General features: G+C 47.1%; 1 protein-coding gene across 1 annotated transcript; it reads right to left on the bottom strand.

Annotated features, from left to right (window-relative positions):
- Positions 1 to 782: 782 nt before the first annotated feature.
- LOC125428664 (zinc finger and SCAN domain-containing protein 22-like) lies at positions 783 to 18,923 on the bottom strand. Its single transcript, XM_048489157.1, has 5 exons — positions 18,860 to 18,923; positions 15,603 to 16,430; positions 13,504 to 13,630; positions 11,693 to 11,938; positions 783 to 2,622 (listed from the first exon to the last, which is right to left on the bottom strand). The coding sequence occupies exons 2-5, from the start codon at positions 16,341 to 16,343 to the stop codon at positions 1,844 to 1,846; spliced, it is 1,893 nt and encodes a 630-aa protein (XP_048345114.1). The 5' UTR covers positions 16,344 to 16,430; positions 18,860 to 18,923; the 3' UTR covers positions 783 to 1,843.
- Positions 18,924 to 19,725: the final 802 nt, after the last annotated feature.

Consider the following 19,725-nt stretch of genomic DNA (forward strand, 5'->3'; position numbering starts at 1 on the left):
TGTAAGTCACCCATGACTTAATGGTAAAAAAACAAACAAACAAAAATAGCACAGGGGGGGGGGGGGAACCCAACAATCTTCTTGGCAGCCATGCTGTGAAAACCTTCCACTTCTGTTTCCACACAGAAAACCTACATTAAAGAGGTGGGAAGGTTTTCTCCAGCTCTGTTGATAACGCCATGTCATGTGTCAGGCCGATTTTGTTCAGCTATTGTGTACAGTAGAGGCAGGCAATGGCATACCACCTCTAACTGACTCTTGTCTTGGAAACTATGGGGTTGCCCTGTCAGTTGTGACTTGAGGGCACTTCACATATACATTGCATGCAGTGGCTGAGAGGAGAACATTAGAAGGTACTCTGAGCAACAAAGACAAACATGCATTTTCCCATACCTCAGCTGGAGCTGTCTCCCACACTTTTTTGTACTCTGGAAACTCCTTTTCCCAGCTATGCTTTACCCACCACCAACATGGTGTAGTGGCTAAGATTGGCGGACTCTAATCTGGAGAACTGGGTTTGATTCCCCCCTCCTCCACATGAACGGCAGATTCTGATTTGGTGAACTGGGTTTGTTTCCCCACTCCTGTACATGAAGCTTGCTGGGTGGCCTTGGGCTAGTCATGGTTCTTTCAGAACTCTCTCAGCCCCACCAGCCACAGAAAGTATCTGCTGTGGGAAGAAGAAGGGAAGGAGTTTGTAAGACACTTTGAGACTCCTTATAGAAGAGAGAGGTGGGGTATAAATTGAAACTCTTCTTTTGCTGCTTTCAAAATCAAACACATTTTTAAAAGAAAAATAAACTTTGAATTTATTATTAAAACCTATTGATTCATACGTATCATCCTTTTCCACAGTGCTGTACAAAGTGTCATCAACTGAAAGGGCAGAACCCAGATCCCCCATCAAAGAAATTACAGTATACTTTTCAAGTCTAATATTTTAACTGGAATAAATCTGCTCAGTGGTGGATACTGCAAATAGCTTTAAAATCAAGACTGACAACTTTTCACTATACTCCTGGCCAAGTGTCTGAAGAAAGGAAGATATAGCAAAGCTGCAAGAAAAATCACAACGAACAGGACCACAGGGGGGGAAACCAGGCCTGCTCTAAAACCAAAATGAATGAAATTTTGCCTTTTAAAAACAGATTTAAGAAATGGAGGTATCAAACCGGAAAGTGACAGAGAGGTACACAAAACCAGCAAAAGAGTTAGAGAACAAAGTGGAATAAAAACAGCATTCTGTTGAGATTTTAACATGTGAGGGCAAAACTACACATCTGGGTTTTGAAAGAGCTGGGCCCAGGTCCCGTCCCCCGCCCCCCCGCCCCATTCCCTGGTTTCAAACCAGGTTCCTCGCAGCCAAAAGGAAATGAAGGGGAAAGGCTTTTTTTTTTTTAATAAAAGAGAGCACAAATGGGCTTGGAATGCCGCTGCATGGGATGGAGGGTTTCCTGCCTCCCTCCCCCTTGGCTGAAATGGCACTGAGTGGAGAGCTATGTCCCCACTTTTGCTTCTCCTCATTGAGTATTGTATGCATGTGGAGCAGCAAAATGAGGAAATAACCCTCACAGTGCTGTTTTGGCATGGGAAAATGGTTGAGGAGGAGGGCAGGAAACCTTCCCCCTGCCCACAGTGGCTTACCAAACCTGTTGGGCCTTGCTTTTATTTTTGAAAGCCATTTTCCACATTTGCGGCGAGTTAAGGAAACCGGGACACAGCACCTAAAACACCCACATGCGTAGTTTGACTCTGAAGAGGAAGATCTCAAAGGTGGCACAAAAATGTGAAGGTATTGCAATCAGTTAAGAGGGGAACAAGACAATCCATGAACCTCAATGTGTTACAGAGATTCAGGCTGGAAGTCCAGTGTCTCTAGGGGCTGAGAAAGGAGTTCCTCTTCAGCATGCGTGCTTTTGTGGAGGATAAGAAGTGAGATCTGACAAAAACTTTTGCTGCATTTGGAACAGGCGTATGATTTCCTATCGAGATGGACTTTTTGATGTCTCGTGAGGTGAGATTTGCAGACAAACCTTTTCCCGCAGTCTGGGCACTGGAATGGCCGCTCCCCTCCATGGGTTTTCCTATGATTAATAAGGCTGGAGTGGGAGCTGAACTGTCTGCCGCACAGTGGACAGGCGAAGGGTTTCTCTCCTGTGTGGATTCTTTGATGGCGGGTAAGGTCCGATACCCAAGCAAACCTCTTCTCGCATGCCGAGCAGTCATAGAGGGTATTCCCAATGTGGGTTTTCCGGTGCACGATCAGGTGTTTCTTGAACGCGAAGCATTTGCTGCACTCAGTACACTGGTATAACATCTCCTCGTCTGAGTTTTGTTTTAAAGCTGTTCCAATCACAGGGGAAGTCTTTGGTTTAGGCAGTCGCGAGCTATCATCAAGGATTTCCTTGTGCACTCCACAACAAACAGATTTACCTATGAGGTTCCTTAGCTGGTTTTCTTGTGGCATCTTTGCCCCGTGAAGAATTTCAAAAGTTTCAGCTACTTGCTGGCACCAGGAAAAGTTTTCTGCTGCTCCTCCTGGAGATGCCCTGTGGGACTCTGCTTGGTCTGAGATTTCCTGGTGACTGATTCTCCCAACATTCCCACTTGCTTGCCAAACATCTGTCAGAAAATCAATAAAAGAAACCAAGATTTCAAACTAGGGTTTGTAGCTGGTTTCTTAACCACATGTTTAAAAGAGGATTAGGTAGATTTATGTAGGATAGATCCATCAGTGGCCGTGGTGACTAAAGATCACATCTACATTTAGAGGACGTAAACCACTGAATACCAGTGCTGGGAGGCATTATCAGGGGAAGGCCTCAGCCTTTATGGCCTGTTACTGGCCCTCAAGAGAAACTGGTTGGCCACTGGGTGGGATAGGATGCTAAACAGTGGCGTAGGAGGTTAGGAGCAGCGTAGGAGGTTAAGAGCTCGTGTATCTAATCTGGAGGAACCGGGTTTGATTCCCAGCTCTGCCGCCTGAGCTGTGGAGGCTTATCTGGGGAATTCAGATTAGCCTGTGCACTCCCACACACACCAGCTGGGTGACCTTGGGCTAGTCACAGCTTTTCGTAGCTCTCTCAGCCCCACCTACCTCACAGGGTGTTTGTTGTGAGGGGGGAAGGGCAAGGAGATTGTAAGCCCCTTTGAGGCTCCTGCAGGAGAGAAAGGGGGGATATAAATCCAAACTCTTCTTCTAAACAAAAAGGACCATGGGTCTGATCCAGCAGGTCTCTTTTGAAGTTCTTAAATATGGTTGTTTTAAGATACTTGAACATTGCCCATTTAACTAACATTCTGCTCGCTGATTCCAAGCACGGGGCCAAATTTTTGATGGGCTGTTCAGCTGTGGGCAATGAGCTTGAACCTGATCATCAGGTTTCTTTTCATGTATCAAAACACTAAGGTACAATGAAACCAGCAGTATTTCACACATGCGAGCACTAGTTTCCCCCTCCCTCACTGCTTGGCAGCCGGTCATATAAACAAACAGTGATCCAACTGATCAGCCAGTGATTATACATTAAAACTTTTTTTAAAAGTTATACTGTTTGGTGTTATGCTGTTATGAGTTTTCTGGGCTGTGTGGCCATGGCCTGGTAGTTTTTGCTCCAAACGTTTCAACTGCATCTATGGTTGGCATCTTCAGAGATATGTCATGGTGTGATGTGTTTCTCTTCATGGCATACCTCTGAAGATGCCAGCCACAAATGCGGAAGAAACATTAGGAGCAAAACCTGCCAGATCACAGCTACACAGTTCAGAAAATCCACAACAAGTTGATTTCGGCCATGAAAGCCTTCAACAATACATTTGACGTTCCTTTAAGTCCATGTTTTTGTACAGCATTATAGGAGTCAATGTACCTCTCCCCCACCCCTTCCATGTCATCAATTACCTGACCATCCATGACCCTGGGGGAGAATCGGTTTCACCTACTGCACAGACATAAAAAGCAGAATGAAATGAAACTGAAATGCCGCCAAGGCTGCATAGCAGCAAAACTGTTCTGCAGATGTTCATGCTGGACAGAGGAGAGGTGAGGCCTTCTGCAGCATGGCTCATGAGCGATCATGGTCACTGAACTCAGTATGTTCGCCCACCTCACCTTGTTTGCCACAAAGTCCACAGCCTCCACAGTTTGTTGTGACATGTGAATTCACAAACCATGGTTTGTTGAGCAGACTGCCACTGAAGGCCACAGAGGTGGATCATGGCTCTTCCCTGCTAGAAGTCAGAGAGGAGACAAGTAGTGGACAAACTGGGATTTGTCATTTACATCTGGCAGACTAACCAGAGTTTACTGTTTCAAACCATGGTTGAAACAAACCAAGGTTTATCGTGATATCTGAACACAGTCCAAGTCAATTGTTGGAAAACAGATGGAATACAATGAAGTCCCCTAGATTGATGTGTGGACTATGTGAGTAGTAGGATAAAGATGGCAGAGTCCTCAGATAGTAGAATGCATTGTGCCATTACAGGCTGCTGGTGGGATGGATATGAGCAGATTGCTCTAGGATCTTGCTTCTTCAGATCTTTTTATCCAGAGATGCCAGGGTCTCTGGACTCTGTCCAGATTAGTAGCCTCATCAGATGAGTTGTTTTTTTCCTGGCAAGAAGACAGTATGAAAACTACAGGGTGGCTTGAGGTATGAGCTGTTCCCCCAACCTTTTATGATGTCCCTCTCAATGACTTTTCAGAAAGCTGGGGGAAGGGGCAAACACCCATTCTGCCATGTTACAATTTTCTAAAACAATGAAGTGGGGGCTTATGGATTTTATTTAGGGGCTCCACCTTCCACTACAACAATTATGTTAAGCATGAAGCAAATTCCTCTGCTCAAATTCACGTTTCCTGACCATTTAAACCAACAGCCCTTTAAAGTCCTGCTGTACAATTGGCGAGAAAGAACTCCTCCTAGCCTGAGATGTCAGTTGAACCCAGAAGGCCAATCAGGTTCCGGGGTGGATATAAAGCAGTGATGGCAAACCTTTTTGAGACCGAGTGCCCAAATTGCAACCCAAAACCCATTTATTTATTGCAAAGTGCCGGCAATTTAACCTGAACACTGAGGTTTAAGTTTAGAAAAACAGTTGGCTCTGAGATGTTACTCGGGAGTAAGCTTGGTGGTAGTCGGTGGCTTTGCTTTGAAGCAACCGTGCAACTCTTCCAACGGGTGAAACACGACCCTAGGAGGGTTTACTCAGAAGCAAGCCCCATTGCCAGCAACTGAGCTTACTCCCAGGTAAAGGATCGCGCTTTAGCTCTTCGCATGAAAATCAGTGGGGTTTAACAGTGCTTAACAGGGTTACTTACACTGCTTCCCCAAAACTAGGTCTCAGGTTTAATGCTAATAATTGAGCCCAGCGGCCCAGGCCAGCTTAGATGTGTGTGTGGGGGACTCTGTTTGTGCGTGCCCACAGAGAAGGCTCTGAGTGCCACCTCTGGCACCCATGCCATAGGTTCGCCACCACTGATATAAAGGTTCCAAGATGGCTTCTTTCCTGGGTGGGTGGGTGGGAGGGAGGGAGGGAGGGAAGCAAGCTAGTTGGGGCTTCTTCACACTGTTGCATAAGGCTCCCAGTGTAACAACTAGAACAAACCTGGCATCGAATCCTCACTTTGGGTAAACCTGAGTCATTCACAAATCTACCACACAATGTGTGTGTGTGTGTGTGTGGATATTATGTATGATGTTCTGGGTTCTTTGGGAAAAGGATGGGATAAAAATATCATATTTAAACAAGCTAATTGAATTGTAGAAGAGGGATAAGGAGGAGGAGGAGGAGTTTGGATCCCCCCCCCCCCCCGTTTTCTGAAATGCAAGGAATCTCAAAGTGGCTTACAAACTCCTTGTGAGGCAGATGGGGCTGAGAGAACTCTCAGATTAGAGTCCATTGCTCTTAACAATTAAACCACGCTTTGGAAAAAGATTCCCCACATCCCAAAACATTTCCCACCAGTATTCTCTGTGCTCTCAGAGGTTTCCACAACTCTTCTCCACCCTGGCATTGCTCCTTTAGCCTCCTGGAGCATACTCAATCCTCATCGTGTCTTTTTAAAATAGTTTTTGTCTTCCCTTCCCCCCTTTTATTGCTTAATTTACAAAGTTGCATTTCCCTACATACCGGTAGTCAGAGAGACTCTGGAGCGTGTGAAGGCCTTGGTTTCTGTGAGTGGCCCTGTTGTGCAATTTTTCTCCCAGCCAATATGTAGGGACAAACTAGGAGGCTCTGAGAAATCAAGGGAGGGCTACAGCAATCCTATGGAAATCCTATTCCTCCCCTCAAAATCTCCTCCTCTAGGATTCTCTACCCTCATGGATGTGAGATGGCTAGTTTTCCTTTCCTCATATGAAACTGCCTTTTACCAATTTAGACTCTCAGTCCATCGAGGTCAGTCTCGTCTATTCAGCCTAGAAGTGTCTTCACAGGGTCTTAGGACATGGACTATCACATCACCTTCTACTTGATCAGTTTAATTGGAGACAATGGGGATTGAACTTGGGGCCTTCTGCAAGCCAAGCAAATGCTCTGCCACTGAGTCAGGTGGCTCCTCCCTAAATGAACATGCCTATACCTGCGTTAGACCCTTGGTCTACCTCATCCTTTCAATTGGAGATGTCAGAGATTGAACCTGGGACCCCCCTGCCTACCAAGCAGATGCTCTACTACTGAGCCATACCTAGTACCCTCCCAAACATCTATTACTTGACAAGTCTAAGATATAGTAATACCTGGAAGACACTCCATTGTGAAGATGAATCTAGGTAGCTGTATTATTTCTCTTTGAAGCATGTTCCTTGGCTTGTCCCAGAGCTATTTAAAGGGATCCAGACATAGCAGAACCATTCAGAGCCAAGCAAGCTGTGAAAGATCTCCTTACCTGTTGTTAGTCTTTAAGGTGCTGCTAGACTTTTATTTTATTTGGATTCTCGGTTAAGATTTCATATTCTAATAGGCATAATTCGCTTTGTCCTGGAGTGCCACTCCCTACCCCAAGGAGAACTTGATGAATTTTAACTGCTAGCTGTAAAATAGGGCAGCATTTCAATTAAACAACACTAAGCAATTGGATAAGCACAGTATAAGCCATTCTGAAAGAAAAAAGGAACTTCCATCTTTGTGTTGAGATGCTATGAAGCACAACAGCACAGCATCCTGGAAGAGACAATCTCTCCTGTGTGAAAAAAAACAACACGAGGGATGCCTCTTCATGGGATCACCTGCACATTATCCTTTCCCCAGGTTTATCTCCAGCTCTGGTCAACAGACAAAGCCTGAAGTGCCATGCTCAGAATTTAATTCTCATGTGCTGGACCCTGATTGGAATCGGGAATGTGGTAGGTATGGAAACAGGGCTTAATAATGGCTCTGGGAAGCTACTTATTTGCCCTATTGGGAAAATCTACTTGTATGATTGGTGCAACCTCTTGAGCAAACATTAAGTCTCTCCAACAGGGCAAGTAGCAACTTTGGAGGAAAAAAACATGGAGGAGAGGTGTAAGCTCCCCCTGTTCACATACCATCGCCACAATCCCAATCAAGTTCCCCTGCCTGGGAATTATGTTCTGAGCATGGAAGTCCCAGACTTTCTTTGCTGACTCGATCTGTGGATAGACTCAGGAAATGTAATGCAATGGAGAGTTAGGCCTTGTCATGTAAATGCTTCTGTTAACAACTTGTGTTTTTTTAATCTTCACTCTAATTACACAGGAGCACCATTTAGTTGATTAGTGTAAACTTCAAAATACATGCTACAACTACTAATGAGCTAGGTCTGAGGAACAATGCAGTATGATTTTTTAAAAGTCTGGTCTGGTGAGTCCAGACCCAACTCTTTAAAAATCATATCACGTAGCTTGACTCTAATTTATCATTTCTTAAATCTGTTCCCTGATTAGTCAGGGGCACCTTTTAATTTATTAGTGGAATTGATCAAAAAGAAGAAGAGTTTGGATTTATATCCCACCTTTCTCTCCTGTAAGGAGTCTCATAGAGGCTTTCAAATTCCTTCCCTTCCTCTTTCCTCCCCCCCAGACTCCTTGTGAGGTAGGTGAGGCTGAGAGAGTTCCAACAGAACTGACTGTGCCAAGGTCACCCAGCAGGCTTCATGTGGAGGAGTGAGGAATCAATCCTGGTTCTCCACATTAAAATCCACTCCTCTTAACCAGTACACCATGTGGCAGCGAAAAAGGGCCCAGACTCCAGACTGCCATGCTAATTTTCTACTTGAAAGGTACTTTTCACACGGAGAAGGGTCCAGAAATGCAATCCTCTACCCATGGTCTGCTGTGGTACAGTCCTGTGGGTAGAAATTCTGATGGTAAAAAAAAAATAATGCTTTGCAGATCACCAGTGATCTCATCAGGGAATAGGCCTCTTCTTGCTCAGGAAAGAGTACCCAATTTGCTTGGCCACCTCTAGTTAAAAGGGCATCTCAAGTAGAAGCACTGAGAAGGGTCCATTGAATACTTACTGTGAAGGGTCTTTCTACTGTAGGTAAGGGGGACATCTCAGATGGGTGTCTTCTCCACCAATAGCAAGGAGGCAGGAAATCGTCATCAAATTAGCCGTGTCACTTCCTGTCTTCCAAGGCCATATTTGTCCAGTATTTTTTCCTGCCTAGCAGGGAGTGCTAGTGTTTAGGAGAGGCTCCTAGGTAGATAACGTGTGTGTGTGTGTATGCGGTGTGTTTGACGCAGCAATGCATTCTAAAGGAAGGAAATAACAACAGCCTTCACCAAAGCCTGGACAGGCAAGCACAGCTGAACCGCTGGAGAGCTGTTAAAAGCCAGAACGTTAGTTTTCCGCCTTTTTTTTGACGCGCCATGAAACCAAGATGGCGTCCGGGCTCTTTTCACTCCTCCGCCATGGGACTTCTCGCCCAGATCGACGGCTGAAGGAACCCGCGCGGCCAAGGGAGGGCGCAACACGCCACCCTCACTGGACCCGAGGGACGCACAGCCCCAAAGAAAACCGGTAAGGCAGGGGCAGGGCCAGCCGGGGAGGGCCCTCCGCCGCCTAAAAAAGCAAGAAGAAGCTGCCGGGGAGCTTGACGCCTTCCCAGGGCGCGGCCATTGACGGCGGCTCCCAGACCAGTTCCTCCTACCCCGCTCGGGATCCGGAGTGCTGTGTCAACCCACCGACCACCCCACCCCCCCGAGGAGGCGGCTGAGGGCGCGGTGACTCTTCAACACCAGGTACCGGGGGCCCGGGCAAACAGTGGGGAGGAGAGCGATCCGGAGCAGCCGGATGCGCTTGCGCAATCTCAGGTGGTCGCTAACGACGACATTTCATTCTGGCAACGCCCCCCCCCCGCATTCGCGCAAATGCTCAGAGAACATCTGACAAAGCGCTGGACGATAGAGAGCAACGAGCCGCTTTAAACAAAACCTCTTCCCTCCCTACCAGAGCCATAACCTGCTCTGCGGGAACCGCAGCTGCGGCTCACAATAGAGACCCCCTTGCCTCACAAGAGGACGAGAAAGAGGAGATAGAGGGGGAAGGGGATGAGGATGCAGAAGGTGCCCGGTTCTCAGACACTGAAGAACCGACCGTTGAAAAGCCAGAATTATCCCCACGGTTCTTCAATCAGGAGCACATCCAACTCCTGATCAAACACACCGCATACACACACACACACGTTATCTACCTAGGAGCCTCTCCTAAACACTAGCACTCCCTGCTAGGCAGGAAAAAATACTGGACAAATATGGCCTTGGAAGACAGGAAGTGACACGGCTAATTTGATGACGATTTCCTGCCTCCTTGCTATTGGTGGAGAAGACACCCATCTGAGATGTCCCCCACCTACAGTAGAAAAACACTTTCTTGAGATCCCAGTGAACCCCTGCCCACCACAGAATTGGACCAGATGGCCCAGGTAGCTGACTCAATTCAAAGCAGCTTCATGTGCTCACAAACCAAGAGGAAGATTCCACAGGAACTCAGAGAAGCAGCCCTGTTTGGCACTGGGCACAGAATGCATCACACAACTCGCCCTCATGACTAGTGAGATGGGCCAAAAGCTTGCAGGCCATGCCACTTGAACCAGAAGTCAGGAAAGGTCATGTGTTAGGTTTCTAGTGGCTGAGATCTACTGTGTCTTCCAGAGCCCCTCGACGTGACCAGCAAACCCAGAAAACATCATGAAAAAATTACTAAAACCGCACAATAAATTCACTAGTAAGGGCAATCTCTCACATTTGCTTGCTTGACATAATTCCAGGAGAGTGCAGGCATATAGTAAAAAAAGGCTCATAGGGTCTAAGAATTCCCTGCTGGGGAACAAAGTGCCCCTTGGGCAAATTAGCTGTTGAAGAGAGGATATGGTAGCAATGTAGTATCAGCAGCCAGTGTGTGCAACATATACCAGAGTTGGATTTGCTGACATTTCCTCTCATATGAACCCCACTCTAGCTGCCTCAGATCCACCAGTGAGGACTAGGGATGGCAGTTGGCCAGCCATGCTCCCTCTCCCCAACCTGTACTCAACAGAGCAGCTGAAAAGACAGCACCGTGTTGAGTGGCACTCTAGGAATCTCCCAATCTCTATGGTATTTACCATAGAGAATGGAAAAATTGCCAATGCAGTTACTTCCAGGATAGCCACCTTGCATTTCTCTAGAATTCACTTCCTGAAGAAGTCTGCCTGTCCCCTTCCTTGGCTTCTTTTTAGTGATAGGTAGAAATGCTCTTTACAGCTAGGCTTTTAATGTTTAACAGGGCTGAGGGTTGTGGATTTATCTGCTGCTGATACCGAAATGTTAATATTTTTTATGATTTGATTTATTTTTTTTTAGCTCTGTGACCTGCTTTGGAAAAATCTATTATGAGAAGTTATATAAGTATCGCCAATAAATGTATATACATCCATGATGTCGTGAGCCTCTTTTTAATGTATATCTGTACGCACAGATTATGAATTTTGGTTGTTCTCAATTGAAGTTTTTGCGGGAATTGCTTCCAATGAATTTGGGCTTTCAGAAAATACTGGCCAAGGTTACCCCTGAAAGCACCTTCCCCACCATTCCCTCCCACAAATGTTCTTAAAAAAGCAAAATAGCCATGGCGGAAATTAAGAACATTCTTTATTGGGTTAGCAGTTATTATTAGAAGATAGGCGACAAGATGTTGTACAGCATCTAAAACCACATAGTTTCTGACCAAGACTTATTCCAAACTGTTTCCCCATAAGCAATACCAATCCTCCCCCTAAAATTTTCATCCACCCATCAGTCCATGCATACATATAGCTAGCGTGCTGTGTGGATTCTCTGGTGTCTAATAAGGCATGTATTGCGAGAGAATCTTTTCCCGCAAACCAAGCATTCATGTGGCTTTTCGCCTGTGTGGATCCTACGGTGTGTATTAAGGTTGGCTTTCTGGCTGAAGCTTTTCCCGCAGCGCAAGCATTCGTACGGCCTCTCCCCAGTGTGGATTCTCTGATGAGTGTTAAGGTATGAGCTGCGAGAAAATCTTTTTCCACAGGTGGCGCATTTGTGAGGCCTCTCACTTTCACATCTTTTGCGGTGCCCAATCAGCTGCAATTTCTGACCAAATCTTTTCCCGCAATCCGAGCACATAAACGATTTTTCTCCCGTGTGAACGCTTTCATGTTTAATGAGGACCGAGCTTGGACTGAATCTTTTTCTATACGCATTGCAGATATTTTGTCTCTTACCAGTGTGGACTCTTCGCTGGAATGCATCTTCTTCAAGATCCTGGAAAGATTCTCCAAATGCAACAGACGCATCAACTTCCTGCATGGGGAGAGTTTCCTGCTGAGTCCCAGGTGTGTTTTCCTGTGGGCAGAACTGTGTGACATTCTCCGCTCCTCTCCACACTGATGTCCCATGTGGTTGCAATCGTTCTGACTCTGCTGTTGCATACCTCTCCTCTCCCTCGAGGCTTATCCATCCTTTACTGCCTGGATGAAAGGGAGAGAAAAAATGGGGCTCTGTGGACAGATACTCACTACTATGCACTCCCTTACAGACAGTCAAGAGTAGCCATTTTGGGCTGGAGCAGAAGAGCTAGATTAGAGTCCAGCAGGGCCTTTCCCACCTCCCCCCTGGCATCTCACAGCAGACTGTTACCCCATAGGGTTTTCAAGGCAAGAGATGTTCAGAGGCTTGCCATTGCCTGCCTCCGTGGCACAACCCTGCCATTCCTTGGAGATCTCCAATCCAAATATTAGCCAGGGCTAACCCTGCTCAGCAGCCAAGATCTGACGAGATCAGGCTAGTCTGGGGCTATCCAGGTCAGGGTCAGCAGACCCTTAGAAACCAACAAGATGTTGGCAGTATAAGCTTTCAAGAGCCAAAGACAGTTTAGACTGTTGAAAACTCATAGCTCCAAAATCTTGTTGGTCTCTTAAGGTGCTAATGGACTCAAATCTACCCCCTTATAGAAAGTCCAGAGTTGCTACCTACTTCAATTGTCCATAGAGCCCAAGGAGGAAAGATCAACTTGAAGAATGCCAAAGAGGTTCTTATATCCTTAAAGGGACCCATCTAGTCCACCTTTCATAAAACAGCCAAGTGAGAAGCCCACAAGCACAGTACAGAGGCCAGCGCTTTTGCCTGTTGTGGCGCTCCCCAAGTTCTGCTCTGCGGAGGGCTACTGCTTCTAAACATGGAGGATGCAGCTAACAGCCATCAACAGGCCTCTCTTCTGTGAACTTGCCTAGCCTTTAAAGCCCAATAAACTAGTGGCTATTGCAACATCCTGTAGCAAAGAGTTCCACAAGTTCATTTTATGCTTCCTTCTCTCTGCAACAGGATAGAACTTCAACAACGAACAAGGTGAAATGGGAGAGTTGGATGTTCACAAGCTCCAGCTCCTAGAAGAACAGCTAGATCCGAGTCCAGTAGCATCTTAGAGGCAGCAAGATTTTCGGAGTATGAGCTTCTGCGAGTCAAAGCTCCCTTCATCAGACAGAAGTTGGAATGGAGATCTTGGAGTTCTTATATCCCAGTAGGAAGAGGGAAGGATGTTGCAAAGAAGGAACTCAGAGATCCATTGCTACTTGTATCTGACAAAGGGATCTCTGAGTTCCTTCTTTGCTGAGTTCCCTCAAGCCTTGGGTCTCAAGAGCTCATCCCGCCCCCCACCCCCAAATCTTTGCAGTCTCTAAGGTGCTGCTGTGACTCAGACCCAGCTCTTCTACTGCAGACCAACACAGCTACCCTCTGAAATCAGCTCCTAATAAAAGCTATTTGCTAGCTTCATTTCTTTCATGAGACCATTATGGTAAAAAGTGGTCAAGCAAATAAAATGCACCGGATGCTGCCACCACTCAGGTGCAAAATAGCTGGAGAAGTCACATCGAGACTTGTCTACAGGCCCTCAGGAGGGGTTTTTCTGAACACTGATCTCAACCTGGAGACTGGAGAGTTGGCTCTTACACTCTGGAAAGGGGTCTGACCAGAAAGAAGCCACACCTGAAACCACGTCCCACCCTGGTAATTTGGAGGACCAAGAAATTCTTACTCAGCACAGTCACATCTCCACTCTTGGACTCCTCTGCATCCTGATGCAGCCGCCGATAAGCGTGGCCAGATGACACTGGTTGCGGCTCACAGAAGCTCAGAACCACCTCCTCAAATGGTGTCGTCACCTAGAATAGCAAGGGAAGATCTCCTTCAGGGGAAGAATGCATGAGACTACTTTATATAGAGTCAGACAATGGGTCCATCAAGCTCAGTGTGGTGCGCCTCTGAAAAGGTCTTCCTTTAGTCCTAGTACCCAAGTTCACTTTATTGGGAGAGGCCAGCATCAAATCAGGATACAGAATAATCTCGACAGGCTGCAAGACTGGACTAAAATGAATGAGATGAATTTCAGTGGAGATAAATGTTAAGTTCCGGATTTAGGTAGGAAAAAACATCAAATAGCATAGTGGAGACTTGCCTTGGCTGTAGTATGTGCAAAAAGTATCTAGCAGTCTTAGTAGACCATACTCTGAATATGAGTTAGAAGTATAGTAGGGTAGCTAAAAAAGCACGTGAGATTTTGGGCTGCATCAACAGAAGTATAGTGTCCAGATCACGAAATGCGCGGCTATTGCTTTACTCTGCTCTGGTTAGACCTCACTTGGAATATTGTGTTCAGTGCTTATGAGGGGGGAGTCTGGCTCTGCTCAGGTTTTTGCCCCACTCTCAGTTCCCCAGCCTGGTTTCTGCTGTGTTGACTGAAGGAAGCCTTCTTGTCTGGCTCCCTGAAAGAAGTCCTCTTCTCTGGCTTCCCCTGGACCAGTGGTGGTGAACCTTTGGCACTCCAGATGTTATGGACTACAATTCCCATCAGCCCCTGCCAGCATGGCCAATTGGCAGGGGCTGATGGGAATTGTAGTCCATAACATCTGGAGTGCCAAAGGTTCGCCACCAAGGCCCTGGACTGTCGCCTCCCTCCACCCTCGTCAGCTTCCACCACCTAGCCCTGCGGCATCCTGATGAATTCTGTTCCTGTTCCCCTGGTCTGGCTCTCCCGGGGTAAGTGAGGCTGGGAGCTCCAGGACAAGTCCCAGTCCTGGACATCCCCAGAGTAAAAGACTGACTACTCTGGTGCATACCCACATGTCCACTTAGGTGGGTCCCCAACTTCCAATGGTTACCAGAGATGGGCTTTTTCTGCTCTGGCCTTCCACTTGACTGGCCTCTTTTTAGAAACAGAGGAATTGCACACTGGGAATAGGATGGCCATTAGCATGACACGTAGCACATCTGTGCCTTTCCTTTGCATCTGTTTGCTTCTAGAGGCTGCCAAATGCCCAGTTCTGATTATTTCTCTCCTATCCCAAGAGGGAAGACTTGAATTCCTGGACAGCACAGATATTCTTTTGGAACTACACAGTTTGTGTCTAGTTGCACATTCAAAAAAATTAAAAGACTGGTTGTTGGATCACCCGGAAACGTGATAGGCTGTGTGGCAGAATATAAATCTCTAAGCCAAACAAACAAAATCAAAGATATGCCTGAAAATCGTTTCAAAAGTTCCGACCTGATTGAAAAGAATTCTTTTAAGAATGGAAAGAATTCCCCTTAGAGGAGGTTGAATCAGTTCCTTTGTGATCCTCCTAACCAGAAGCAGCTCACAAATGCAGCCCATGCAGGGGCCTAACAGGCACACTCATCTATATCAGAGTATTTCTGCTGTATCTCTGAGGAGAGGATTGATCCATACATTCTCAACCATAACACAATCACTATGAGAGTCCTTATTTTCAGTTTTGGAAGGATGCAAGCCAGAGCAGAACAGCATACAGAGATTCATCAGGAAGCCTCCTCTGTGTGCACAGATGTTATCCCTCATGGCCCAAAAGAGTGCCCCAGCACATAAGAACATAAGAACAAGCCTGCTGGATCAGACCAGAGTCCATCTAGTCCAGCTCTCTGCTATTCGCAGTGGCCCACCAGGTGCCTTTGGGAGCTCACATGCAGGATGTGAAAGCAATGGCCACATTATCTAGAAATGCCTGATTTGGGGAAATGGAAAGAGGAACAGGGCCACAGAGTCCCTGAATCTGCAACTGCCCTTTCCAAAAGAGAGGCTGGCTCTTGAAGATAATGACCCTTCCTGGTATCTCTCACCTGCAGTTGCTGCCTCTCAGCCTCTCGCTTCCTCTGCAAGAAGTCCTCGGCTAGGGCCACTGCCTGGGAGCAGGTCTCTGGCTCACGTTCCCTCACCCAGTTCTGGACCTCTGGTGGGAGGATGGTCAGGAACTGCTCCAGGATCAAAAACTCTAAAATCTGCTCTTTGGAGTGCCTCTCGACCTTCAGCCATCGACGGCAGAGTTCCTGGAGCCGGCTATACGTCCCTCTCGGCCCCTCAGCCTCCAGGTAGCAGAAATGCCGGAAGTGCTGGCGCTTCTTCTCTCTGCTCACGGCATCCCCTCGCAAGATGGCTGCCTTCAATTTCCCATAATCCTCTCTGTCTCGCAGATCCAGCCTGCTATAAGCCTGTTTGGCTTCCCCGCTGAGGGCCGGCAGGAGACGGGCCACCCACTCTTCCTTGGGCCACTGGCAGGCTTCAGCCACTTGCTCAAAGGAGGCCAGGAAGGCCTTGGCATCGTCCCAGGGCGTGGACTCCTCCAGCAACTGCGGGACCCCGCAGCCTGAGTGAGAAGCCTCCATGGTCTTCAGAAACTCCTGCCACTGGACTTCCCAGCGCTGAAGGAGACCTTCCCCGGTTTCCTCCTTGATCTGTTGTGGGGGCATCCTTTGCAGGAACTCTCTGATGCAGCCTCTCTGGCTGACCTGAGGGCTTTTCCAGGTCCGCTCAAATCCCTCCATGCTTTTGGAGCCTCCTTGATTTTGCTCCTCTGTTTTCATCCCCGAATAATCTTTCAGCACCAAAGGCTCTCAAAGGGGGAATGAAAGGGAGGTGCCCTGTCCAAGAGCAAAGCAAGGGCCTTCTCCCTGGATGAAAAGAAAATGCGGGCAGGCACGTGAGCAAATGTATCCTGTGCTTGGCCAAAGCTTTCTTCTCCACCCCTGCAATGTACCAAAAGGCTAAAACACTAAACCACTTAATGGGAGAGAATTAATACCAGAGAGCAAATGGGTAGATCAGCAAGGTAAGATATAAATATACAGAAGTAACAGTGTCTGCCTTCGAGGACAGGAGTGAAGGAATACTAAACCCTGCTCTCTGTTTGTTTGGAATTCTGAAGGAAGGAAGGACTGGCAATACTGTTGTGGTTGCCTAGCTATCCCACAATAGCCACTCAGAGGGCAGTCTATTCTTAAAGGTACAGACACTGCTTCTATGACTGGGAGGGGGAATCTCTGCAAGATAGATGGACATGACAAACAGATTCAGATTTCAAATTTTTTAAAAAATAAACCTGCGGCTTTGAAAGATCTGATGTAGTGGTTAAGAGCAGTGAACTCTAATCTGGTGAACTGGATTTGTTTCCCCACTCTTCCATATGAAGCCTGCTGGGTGATCTTGGGCCAATCACAATTCTCTCCGAACTCTCTCAGCCCCACCTGCTCCACAAAATGTATGTTGCATGGAAAAGAAGGAAAGGAGTTTGTAAGTCACTCTGAGACTCCTTAAAGGTAGCGAGAAGCAGAGTAAAAATCCAAAACTCTTCTCCTGTTCAATGTGTTAGGTGGGTTAGAGTATCAGAATAGGATCTGGGAGGCTGAAGTTCAAATCTCCACGGATCTCTTGGGAGCGTGGGGTGTGATCTTGGCACAGTCACCCACTCTCAAAAATGGAGGAGAGGATAATGATGTAAGTTCTCTCTCTCTCCCTCCCTCTCACCAAGTGGCAAAGCCTTATCTGGTGAACCAGATGTGTTTCCGCACTCCTACATTCCTGCTGGGTGACCTTGGGCTAGTCACAGTTCTCTCTGAACTCTCCAGGCCCAACCTCCCTCACAAGGTGTTTGTTGTGGGGAGAGGAAGGGAAAGGAGCGTTGTAAGCATGGTGCCTTTCCACCCAACCAGGGTCCCCAAGGCGGTGCCCATAAATATTCATAAAATAATCATGAAAACCATATCCAGGGAAGAGGCAAAAGTGTTTCTTTCATCTCTTCACTGGATATGGTTTCCTGAAATATGCAAGATGTTTGTCTTCATTGCTTCTTTCAAATACTAAATTGTTGTATGCATACTTCTCCCATCTTCCAATAACCTTGCGGGGTGGGTTGGGCTGAATAACTGGCCCAAGGTCCCCTAACAAGCTTCAAGGCAAGGTGAGGATTTGAACACAGATCATTGCAATCCCACAAGCAAGCTAACTGTTTCCCACATGCCAGAAATGGAAGAATTAAATTAAAACAAGTGTTCTTCTGGATCAAGGCATGGCCCTCTCTGCCATCAAAGCTAACTAGGTGCCTCCAGGAATCCCACAAGCAAGGCACAAAGGTTACAGAGCTCCCCATAATGTTTGGTTCTCCAGCATTTACTATTCAGATGTACACAGCCTCTGAACGTGGAAGTTCCATCTATTTATTTATTTTATTTATTTATGGGATTTTTATACCGCCCAACCCCCGGAGGGCTCTAGCCCATCTTTGACACATGAAGCTGCTTTATGCCACAGTAGACCCCTCAGTCCATCAAAGTCACTATGGTCTACTTGGACATGACTGATAATCGATGTCTCCATGTCAAAATGACTGCTAAGTTTGACTAGGTCTAATAACTTTTCACACCCTTCTAAGGCAGGGACTGGGGTAGCAGCCTGTAGTAGATAATCCCGTAAAAAAAGAAAGAAATACGTTCTGTGGTTTGTTTTGAATCTGCCACCTGGAAAAGAGTTCCAGAGGTACAGACAGGATGGATTGTTTTCTGAGAAACCAGACCGGTCACATTTTTTGTTCCGCCCAGCTGAGCCAGATCAAGCCACATTCGTCCAACTCCTGGTGGCTTCAAGGACAGGGATTTCAGCTCTGTTGAAGCAGATCGTTCAGTTTGCCTGGATGGTGCCGCTTTGATAAGAGAGAGACAAGCCCCCACCCAAAGCCCCCACCCATTCTGCAGCTCCCCCTTACTAGCAAGGGTTGCCAACTGATGTGGGCAGTGATCCTCCATCAAGTCTGGCCCACTCCTCTGCCACTAACAGAGGCAACTCTGCCATTAACAATCAGCATCTAGTCAATTATTTGCAGCGGGTGCCCAATGCAGAGTGAACTGTGCTCTTTAAAGGCACAGCAGTAGGAGCTAGTTTAAGAGTTGGCAACCGTAAATCCTCCGCCTGGTCAGGTGAGATAAGTGGCAACCCTATTTCCTTTTGTACATTCTGTCATCCTCTCCCCCAACCATTCCTCTTTTCTTGTTACAACTGTTTCTAGGTGAAGCCCCCTGCCCTGCCCTGCCCTGCTCCCCCGACTCACCCAAATCCCCCACAATCACCCTCCTTCCCAGGGAATTCCCAGCCTGCCGGGCAGGAAGAGACGTAACCGGAAGTGATCTCGTCAAGTTCACCTCCTGGCTCAGACCTCCTCTCTGACGCGGACGAGGCTTCCGCACAGCCGCTCTGCCATTTTCAGAAAGGACTTCCGGGGTGGGGTGGGGACAACACTCTCTGGATTTAACTCTTGTAGGTGCGGCAAATTATTATTATTATTATTTATTATTTATTAAACTTGCTATACCGCCCTATCCCCGGAGGGCTCAGGGCGGTGAACAACATAAAGTCATACAAAAAACATAAAAATCTTAAAACAGGTACATTCTACAATAGGGCCCGCGAGACCCATATACCATCCTCTTCCAAAAATGAGGAATATATTCTGTTCATATTAAATCAGCAATCCTTCTCCATTTGGTATTTGCAATTTTTTGCGACGGGGTGAGGATCGTTGCATTACGAAGGTTACCAGCTGGGCTACAGATGGGGAAATTCCTGGAGATTTGAAGAATTGAGCCGGGGGTGGGGTGGGGCTGGATAGGGACCTCAGAGAGCTACGATGCCATAGAGACCACCTTCCAAAGCACCTAGTATTTTCTCTAGGGTGACTCATCTCTGTAGTCTGGAGATGAACTGTCATTCCAGGGGATCCCCAAGTCTCACCTGGAGGCTGGAATCCCTCATGAGAGCAGGTTCTGCATTTGAGAAGAGATCACAATAGAACGCTGTACTATTGTGCTATTTGGGAGAAGGGGGACAGAGAGACATCATCACCAGGCCAATAATACAGGAACTTGGGGGGGGGAGGATTTTTGCTCCCAGCTCCCAATTGGCCATGCTGGCAAGGAC

Source organism: Sphaerodactylus townsendi, linkage group LG03 (assembly GCF_021028975.2).
Source record: "Sphaerodactylus townsendi isolate TG3544 linkage group LG03, MPM_Stown_v2.3, whole genome shotgun sequence".
In the NCBI taxonomy this organism is placed as follows: domain Eukaryota; kingdom Metazoa; phylum Chordata; class Lepidosauria; order Squamata; family Sphaerodactylidae; genus Sphaerodactylus; species Sphaerodactylus townsendi.

Coding starts and splice junctions, on each gene's coding strand:
- LOC125428664 (XM_048489157.1), bottom strand. CDS start 16,343: ATGAAAACAGAGGAGCAAAATCAAGGAGGCTCCAAAAGCATGGAGGGA. Junction 13,631..15,602: donor CTGAGAGGCAGCAACTGCAG/GTGAGAGATACC, acceptor TTGCTATTCTAG/GTGACGACACCATTTGAGGA. Junction 2,623..11,692: donor CCAGCGAAGAGTCCACACTG/GTAAGAGACAAA, acceptor ATTTTCTGACAG/ATGTTTGGCAAGCAAGTGGG.